Source organism: Pundamilia nyererei, unplaced genomic scaffold, assembly GCF_000239375.1.
Source record: "Pundamilia nyererei isolate P.nyererei 1_Seehausen unplaced genomic scaffold, PunNye1.0 scaffold00013, whole genome shotgun sequence".
NCBI lineage: Eukaryota > Metazoa > Chordata > Actinopteri > Cichliformes > Cichlidae > Pundamilia > Pundamilia nyererei.
In genome coordinates, this window is record NW_005187414.1 from 28962 (window position 1) to 38501 (window position 9540).

At 36.0% G+C, this 9540-nt stretch overlaps 1 protein-coding gene across 2 annotated transcripts in view; it reads left to right on the plus strand.

Moving 5' to 3' along the window:
- Positions 1-9334, plus strand: part of adgrf3b (adhesion G protein-coupled receptor F3b) — a 32315-nt gene extending 22981 nt beyond the window's left edge. Inside the window, exons 8-17 of one of the 2 annotated variants that reach the window (XM_005724766.1) lie at positions 1548-1778; positions 2291-2527; positions 2707-2844; positions 3229-3428; positions 4293-4478; positions 5175-6488; positions 6976-7017; positions 7155-7184; positions 7270-7343; positions 8134-9334. In XM_005724766.1, coding sequence (XP_005724823.1) covers positions 1548-1778; positions 2291-2527; positions 2707-2844; positions 3229-3428; positions 4293-4478; positions 5175-6488; positions 6976-7017; positions 7155-7184; positions 7270-7335 — 2444 coding nt within the window. In that variant the 3' untranslated portion in view covers positions 7336-7343; positions 8134-9334. The remainder of the gene's footprint in view (positions 1-1547; positions 1779-2290; positions 2528-2706; positions 2845-3228; positions 3429-4292; positions 4479-5174; positions 6489-6975; positions 7018-7154; positions 7185-7269; positions 7344-8133) is intronic. The other variant, XM_005724767.1, reaches the window with a different exon arrangement.
- The last annotated feature ends 206 nt before the right edge of the window (positions 9335-9540 follow it).

Here is a 9540-nt window from a genome sequence, read left to right on the forward strand (position 1 = left end):
ATATGTGTGTATTCACATCATTTATGTTAATGAGAGTGTGGGGAGTGAGTTGGAGGGTGGGGTGGGCTGCTTTTAACTATGTAAAGCACTTTGTGCTACATTTTTTTTGTATGAAAAGTGCTTTATAAATAAAGATTGATTGATTGATTGATTGATTAGGGACTAGTAAAGCGCTTTACAAATACAGGCCATTTACCATTCAGCAAAGCTGCTGTAAACTCTCACTAAAAAACATATATTTCCACAAGTGCAACAAAGTGAGAACACGTAGCATGAGTCTTAAACATTTTATTATTTTTGAGACTCATATGTCATATGAATATTTTTAGTTGACAAAAATAGTTTTGGGCCTAGCACCGGACCTTGAGGAACTCCAGATTGTATATCCATGCAGGTTGATTTGTATTCATTTATATCTACAAATTGCTGTCTCATCACCCAATTCAGCACAAACTATCTAATACCACACTTTTCCAGTTTGTTTAATAATATATTGTGTCAAAAGCATTTTGAGATCTAGAGGTATTCCAACTGCACACTCTTTATTGTCTATAAAATGTTTGAGTTCTTCAGTTAATTCCAGTAATGTCAAATATGTCGATCTGTCTTTTCAGAATCAATAAAACTACATGTGAAAAAATTGGAAAAACAAAACAAAATGAAATATTATGCCCACATATATTTAACCATACCAATTTAGCTGCAGTAACATTAGCTTACCATATCCCCATGATTTGTCTTCAAGGCCAATTAATTTTAGTTTTCACTAATGCATGGTTATTACAATTTATCTGTCATGATAGGCTGTGTGCAGGCAGGAAGGAAAAAAAGGACCCAAAATGCAGGACACTCAACGATGGGACTGGAACTCAAAACACAGCTTTTATTGCTGGAAAAACCTCATAAAATAAAAGTCACAAAAGCAAAACAAAACTCAACTCAGAACAAAGGAGCTGGAACACAAACACACAGCATTTAGAGGGTACAACGCGACACAGGCAAATACAGGGTTTAAATAAATGGCATAGTAATCAGGGAATGAAAAACAGGAGGGAGACAGCTGGGTGAAATTAGGGCTATTGAGTACTTAAAGCGCTGCATACAACATGCCTCATTCACACCATTCATACAATCACTTCTAAGATCAAGTGCAATTTAACCAACATTCACACTCTGATGAATGCATCGGAGAGCAACTTGGGGTTAGTAACTTGCCCAAGGATATTTGGCATGCAGACTGGGGAAGCCAGGACTTGAACCACAAACCTTCCAATCAGTAGCTGATCTGCTCTACCACCTGAGCCACAGCCAAGAATCGGAACATAAATCATAATACAGATAAACACCAGAATATAAAAAACAAAAAATGCTGGGTCAAAATGACCCAGAACTGTGACATTATCTATTCTAACCATTCAGTATGAATAAAATAAATGTTCATAAATGTTCCAAAACAATGTTGTTGGCTAAATTTAAAGTTGGATAAGTTTAAAGTGACCTTTTTAGCATTTTTATAATTTATATTTCCATGTATTATCTTAACACAGGAATGGTCATTGTAGAGGCCCCAGGGACTCAAGTTTGCTATCAGTCCACGCCACAACTTGCATGCAAACTTGAGGAGGCCACAGACAGCGCAGGCTGGAATCTAACCACAGGGAATCAGCGCTTTGAGCTCAACGACGGCAGTGTGGTCCAGCTGAATAAGATCTGTAGCACAAATACCTTCCAATCTTGTATTGGTGTTACCCTCAACAAGGTGACAGGCACTTGGGAAGGCAAGTGTTTACACTTTTTTCTTGATTAGAGATAAAACATCTCTGATATGAAATCAGTATACAAAATACACTTAGTTATAAACTCACACTAACAAGATAGTATAATGAATTAATCCTGTGAAGCACTTCCTCTGAACAGATTTGAATATTTATTTTCTTTTTTGTGATCGATATTTTATTGATTTTCAACAGGGATGAGGGGACAGGTCAAAAAAACTGGTTTGATCCTTTGTGTGGGTAGCACAATGGCACAATGGATTTAAACTGTTTGATCAGCTCTGCTCTGAACCTGTTCATAACAAATAAGAATCTGATTTTTTTATAAACTTGCATTGTAATATTTTTGACATATATTGTTTATACTCTCAGCGCTGTTTCCACTATGGTCAGTAATATGGCAACTGGTGGCTCAGCTCCTGTCATTTCCTGCATGTGTTGTTAACTGAAATGTCAATTAATGTGTAAAGGGCCAACCCTCCATTATAATTGTAACTGTCTTATGTTCCCTGCAGGCACATATGAGTGTGGATTTACCATTGGGTCAATCAGGCACATAGGCAGGATTTATCTGAGTGTGGCCCTCCTACCTGATACAATTACCCTGAGTAGCATGCCTCTTACTGTGGACTGTTCAGAAAATCAGGAAAGTGTAAGCATTACCGTCAGTGCCATAATCCCAGCAAGCAATACAACCTATGCCATTTCGTGGGGCTACAATGGTAATGTGTTTCGTGATGTAAAAATGACAAGTAAGATTTTTTCCTTGAATTTTCAGTATTCTAACAGAAACAAATACATAGGGGTTTTTTTTGTTGTTTTTTATTTATGTCATTAAAAACACTCAGATTAATCAGTAATGCAAAATATGTGTAAAGCTTACTGCACAAAATCTTTATTCACTTAAAAAAAATGTCATCTTCTGTTACAGCTTCAAGCAGTTACGTCAACTACACATTCAATCCTGCCATCCTCTGCAAACAAACGATTGAACCATATGTTAATATCAGTTTTAAGAATGTAATCGGTCAAATTAAAAGTGCACAATTGAACATCCCAGTTATCTATGGTAAGGATTCTTTAAATTGTCTATTATTTTAAATACGTTTAAAGGGGCCTTATTATGCTCATTCCAGCTCCAGATTTCTATTCTACTATTATGCCAGGGGCTGGTGCAATCTTGTCTGAAAAACAGTTCCAATAATACCACCTTTCTTTTAAGCCAACTTTCAACTGACTGGCTACCCAATATTCAGCAATATATGCCTGAAATGTATAATGGGTCTACTTTAATCTGTTTATTGTAAATTTCATGTGTAGTATAATGACATATTCTCAGGCTTTAGAATTGCATATGTTTGCAAAGGCCTATGCTGCACCAGCTAATGATATAAATATAATTAATAATATTATTTTCTTTTTCCTAATGTTTTTTTTTTTTATTATTATTAAGCTGGGAAGCCATTTTGTAAAGAGGAGCTACTGGATAAAGATACATGGCCAAAAACCCCAGCTGGAGACACAGTGATTATTCGAACATGCCCAGCAGGCACGGTTGGCTATAAGTCCCGACCTTGTAACGGCCCAGCCTGGCAGGCAGTGTTCTCAAGCTGCGTCAGTGAAGAATTGAACAAAATTTCAAATGCAGCTGAAGTGAGTGTGTCTTTATTTGTCATTACAATAATACGTTTTTGTTTGCTCTCGTTTGCATTTGTGTATGTGTTTCAGTATTTTTAGTTTCTGAAACTGCAATGATAAAGGTTTGTAAATTTTCATCTTAGTTCACCTTGACTTTAAAGTTCATACTCTCAGCTCTCTGCTGAGGCTAGGTCTCAGTCACACAGGCCTAGAGACTGGTCGGTGACCACTAGTTGCTACGGAAAAAGTGTATTCCAGTATTAAGTAGTAACTGGAAGTTTGCTGACGGAAGCTAGAGTGAATTGCTTTAGTCACCAGCAGGTTCCCACAATAACCAGTGGTTTACAGAATAGATGCTAACTTGGCTCCAAATACACTTACACAAACCAGAAACTGATAAAGTATTCCTTACTAATGCAACCAATACATTTCAACTCAGTCTTCAGTTTACTGTTTGCATCATACTGTCACTACGACTAAGAGAATAAAATGGTGAGTGTTTGACAGACAAGTTGGCATTTTTCATGTAAACTACAGATATCTGCTGGCAACTAATCACGAAGAGGTTTTTGTTGCAATTTGTTACCATTTTCACCCAACATTATAAGTAAAATTTAATAAACTCCAAAACTAAGCTATATAGATCATACCATTTAGAAGGAGTATGGTCAAATCTGGAGCGATTTCAATTACACAGCGTAGCATATTGCATATGTAAAACTACTGCTTTGTTTAATGTTTTGCATGTAACCCATACAAATCCAAATGTAAAAGTATGTCAAGACTTTAAAATAAAGTGTCTGTTGTGCTTACTGTTGTGAACTATAAAATAGAATTATAGGATTTTTCTTTTCTTTACACACTAATTCCTTTATCTAGGCCTTCCTGAAGGGACTAGGGGCCACCACGGAGGTGGCCAAGAATATATTTGAAGGGCTAAAGAACAGCTCTACATTAAGTTCTGGATCTGGTGAAAGTATTGCTGACATTAGCGCCTCCATCGGTGTTCTAAATATGATGGCCGACGCATCAAACACAACTGTGTTGGGAGAGGATATCTTTCCTGTAAGCACATCTACCTTTTCTGTTATACATACATAATTCTGAATATAAAAGTTCAGACTTCATTTTAGAAGTAGAAATTCAAATAATCCTCAACATATACTCATTCTACATTCTACTACTCATGTCACGTCAAGATAGTTAGAGGAATAATACCAATAATACAACACAATGGAAATAAGTCAATAAAAATGTACAAGTACCTATTCTGCAGGAAAAAATGTCCACCAACTGTATAATATGGATTAATATGGCAGATTATCAGTTTCATCAGTTTAAATATGTTACATTTTCTTTAATCTACAGTAAGACCTTTAAGAAATAATAGAATAACAAAAGAATTGCTAAAATAATGTCCTTCATGACTCTGTGATGCAGCTAACTGTCAATACAGCAACATATAACTCTTTCTAAACATGTTACTTGTTCTGTTACTAATTAGCTAACATAAATGATGTAAGTCTATTAGCAACAACTAACCAAAACAGGGCTCTGTAGTGGAAATGACCCTTTATACATGTAGTTTCTCTTCCACTTTAAATTTCAACAACAGACCATGCAGTACTTAAAGATCCTTGACTGTACACCCAAGCGGATTACGCCTGAATAGGGGTCCTAGCATCAACTGAGAAAGTGTGAAAAGTCACTGTTCAGTCAAATAAATTTTTTAAGTTTATTTTCTATTTTACTGTCTTTCAGGATTTTGTTAGTGCAGCAAGCAATATGTTGAATGGCACCTGGAGTGGGGTAAATGACACAATTCGTTATAAAATGTCATCAAACTACCTAGAGTCTGTGGAAGGTCTAGTGAAGAACATTAAGGTCAACCAGAGCGACGGAATCAACAGTACAAATCTAGACCTTACATTCTGTCGAAGTAATGACTGTGATGTGTCTGTGTTTGACATTGGTGTGAATATGAACAAGACCAATGGAATACTGAAAACTGTAGCTGTGAAAAATCTAATGAGTAAATTAAATAACAGCTTTAATGGCATACAACCTGAACGTACCGACCTCATATTATCAGCCACACTGGACAATAATAGTGATTCAACTATACAAATTAGACTGGACTTCCCCAGTGGGAAAACCAACCCCACTCAACCTCACTGTGTCTTCTGGAACACCACAAGGAATCAATGGTCAGATGAAGGATGCAATATCAGCATTTCTGATAAAAACCACACAATATGTGAGTGCAACCACCTAACTGCATTCTCTGTCCTAATGTCCAAGGGTGATGGAGGAAAACAAGATCCTATCCTTGAACTTATTTCAAATATTGGCCTTGGTGTGTCCATTTGCTCCTTGGTGATCTTTCTCATCATTGAATCTCTGGTGTGGTCAGCTGTGGTCAAGACTAACCTTTCTCATTTTCGGCACACAGCTATAGTGAACATTGCCACATTCCTCTTGCTTGCAGATTGCAGTTTCTTGGCTTCTAGCAATCCCAAGACTTTAACTGACAGCTGGTGTCTAGTACTGACCATATGCAAACACCTCTTTTTCTTGGCTATGTTCTGCTGGATGCTGTGCCTGAGCATCATGCTTGTCCACCAGCTCATCTTTGTCTTCAGCCCACTGAGGAAAAGAGTTTTCATGTTCCTCTCCAGCATTTTAGGCTATGTTTGCCCAATCCTAATGGTGGGATCCAGCTATGTGTACTGCAAATACACCAACCAGGACTACTACGACAGCAAAACATGCTGGCTAGTTTATGTAAAACTCTTGGTTGGCTCCATGCATGCTTTTCTCCTGCCTGTGGGAACCATTGTTTTGGCAAATCTCTTTTCCATGATTGTTGTCATCGTTACACTGATGAAGACCTCAGTCCCTGACAGCAGCAAGGCCGATGACAAGGAAACGGCAAAAGGCATCCTCAAAGTGGTGATTGTTCTAACACCTGTCTTTGGAGTGACATGGATTGTTGGCTTCATTCAACTCATCATGTCTGATAGCCCCATCTATAACGTTATCACCTACATTTTCACCATCCTTAATACCTTCCAGGTAATTTGAATGCACAGTTAGCACATACCAAGCAAATTTACGTAATAATTATTTCAAAAATGTATTTGATGATCTAAAACATTCACAAATATGAATAAGAAAATCAACAATGGACAAATCTCCATTTCCCTCTATTATAGTTTATAAATTATAATTGTCTTTTTTTATAATTCTTTTTCTTTAAAGGTTATATTTTTTTGCTTTTCATTGTTGATCAATTGTAGAAGTAACATATTTTAAAACATTCATTATTTCATTGTTTAAAAGTAAAAATAAAGCCATGTATTAAAGTTGAGTTAATTATCAATATCCAAGTTTCTGATGATGATCAGAAAACTTCATTCAATGGCAATGCACAGATCTAACTTTCCCATTGGCATATAACTCCCTTAAACTCTTGTCTCTGCTGATAAAAACTGCAAACCTGATTCAAAAGGAAAACCATTGTGTCTTTTTAGACATGTTACGTATTTTTTCTCTCTTCCAGGGTTTTTTTATTTTGATCACAGGGTGTTTTGCAGAGCAGAAGGTAGGTTTAATCATTTTAGTGGAACAGATATCACTCTAGATATATTTATAAAAAAAAAATTGATGGTTAGAAGAAAGTGTTTAGTATTTGCCATGTACTTAATGTATTAAACAATTTGTCTACATTGTTACTATCAGGTCAGAGAGGAACTGTTCAAGCTCATAACTGTAAGCACAACAATGAGATACATACAGAATTGCCTGATAAAGTGATAGAAACATGGTTGATAATACTTCTGGTCTCTTCCCTCAGGGAAAATCAAAAGGAAATGACAGCACAAAGAAATTCACTTCAACTACGTACACAAAAGACCACTGAAGATGTAGGTCAGTTCTATCTATTGTCCTTAACAATATTCCTTTAATAATGCCAAATTTCTATCTTGAAACTTGGTAGCCCACTGAACTGATCAATCCTGAGTGATGAGAGATCCTTCAGTAACTAAACTCGCATTTTCAGGGTTATATCTATTAACTGTTGATGGCTGCTGTAAACCACCACACAAATACAAGTTGTTTTGTGTTTACAAAGTAATCTATAACAAGGCTGAGTAGCAGGGTTGCACTTGTACTCCGGTGGAACGGCATAGGTTGTGTAATATCAACATACTAGCATGCTTAAAATGATAACGTTGGTGTTTAGCAGATATCATGTTTAGGGATAAGGGATAAGGTAATTACAAATAATTGCAACAATTTAGCCAAGAAAGAAATTGTAATTTTGCCTTGATTATGTTGGATGATAAACATTTCATGGATTGCCAAAGTTATGAACCCTGTTTATTTGCTTTATCTAAAGTGTGGAAAAGACACATTTCTCAAGGTTTTGCTTTTTTTTAAGCAGCAGAAATTGACATTTTGATTTCTGGGTAACCCAAACTGAATAAAATGAGTTATTAAACCATGGTCACACTGAACCTGTTGAAACAATATGAATACTTGTTTTCTGCTGATTTTGTGATCACAATTTGAATGTTGTGCTGTTTTTCACGAGGCTCTCGTGTCAAACAGTTATAGTACCCATATGGTTAGCATTACTTCTTCACCACATGGAAGCAGAAATGATCTTTTGTGAATTAAAGTTGAGTCTTAAAAGTTTTATTTATTTGCTTTTCAGACTGTGAATCCTGAACTAACAACTCGCCTGTCCAACTACCCCTCTACAGGAGAATACAGTTAGCATTAAGTTAGTATGTAGTTCATTGACATTTACAGTGCGTTGTTTAAGGAGATTTAACTAAATGTTGTTTATAATCATATCATTATCTATAGTTATATGTAGTTTTCCTAAAAAGCAATAGAACCCCTGTCTAGTTATTATTTATGACCAATTAGAAGTGCATGACAGTGTCTTTATCTCCAGAGACCCTGCCTTTCTTATTTATTCTTATTTTGCCATGTAACTGATGTTTCTTGACTGTAACACATATACAGGACAATAACAGCAAACAGGACGAAGAATGCACTTCAGCTGCATTGACAGATAGTGTAAAACATGGCTGTACCTGCCAGATGTAAAAGTGAGGCTTGTCTTATACTTTTGTTTGCAGTCATTACTAAATGCCGTCCTTGACATAAATGACAGCCTGAATGGCAAGGGTTAGGGTTTCAGTGACTCGTTTCCAGTCATCTTGGAAATCTAGGTCATTCTTCTTGCCAGAAAAGAGAATTTCCCACGATATCTACATCAAAACAAGTTTCATGGTCAGTTCTACCCTTCACTCTTCACATCAGGCACCAAAATGCCACTCAAAAGAATTATCTTAAAGCTTCAAATGAGATTTCAGGAACCAGCGGGTAACATTGAACATCTTTTATACTGTCTTTGGCTGAAGTGAATCTGGTAGTGAGTTTGAAAATTGTGTTTGCTAGCAATAACCAAAAAATGTAGCATACTATACCTTTAAATAGAGCATTGTTGTCAATGATTAGCGCTAAGGTTCCGATGATATTTGTACATGACACATAGTACTTCTAGCTATTCTTCTTGCTATTATTATTAGCTAAGGTTGGTAGATTTTGTCAGTTATCTTTGTAGATGCAAAAATCATTTGTTTTCTTCCATTCCAAGTAAAATTAAAGATAACTAACTGTGTACATCTTCGACTTAACTGGATTTTGGATATTAAGTAGACCAAGAGTGCAAGTGCTCACTGTGCATAGAACAAAGTAAATGCTTTAACAAGTCCGGACTTGTTTAATGGTTGTATTTAAGATGAATTACTGTATATTTAAATTTATGTTTGGCGTGAACTATAACCTGTATACTATCCCTGTGTGGCCACTGTATGTATCTGAAATCTGTTCAAATAAAAATAAATAACATTCTTTGAGTGGAGTGGCTCAATTTACTCCTGGTCCTTATATTGCTTCTAATCCTGATGCCTAATAGAAGGTCCTTGTTATTTCAAAAATCAATGGAAAGGTTTATGTGATACAATAATCTTTGCAGGTGGAAACATTCACAATCCATCTCCCTCCCAAATGAGCCCTAATATAACAAATTTACATTTCAAAGTTAAAG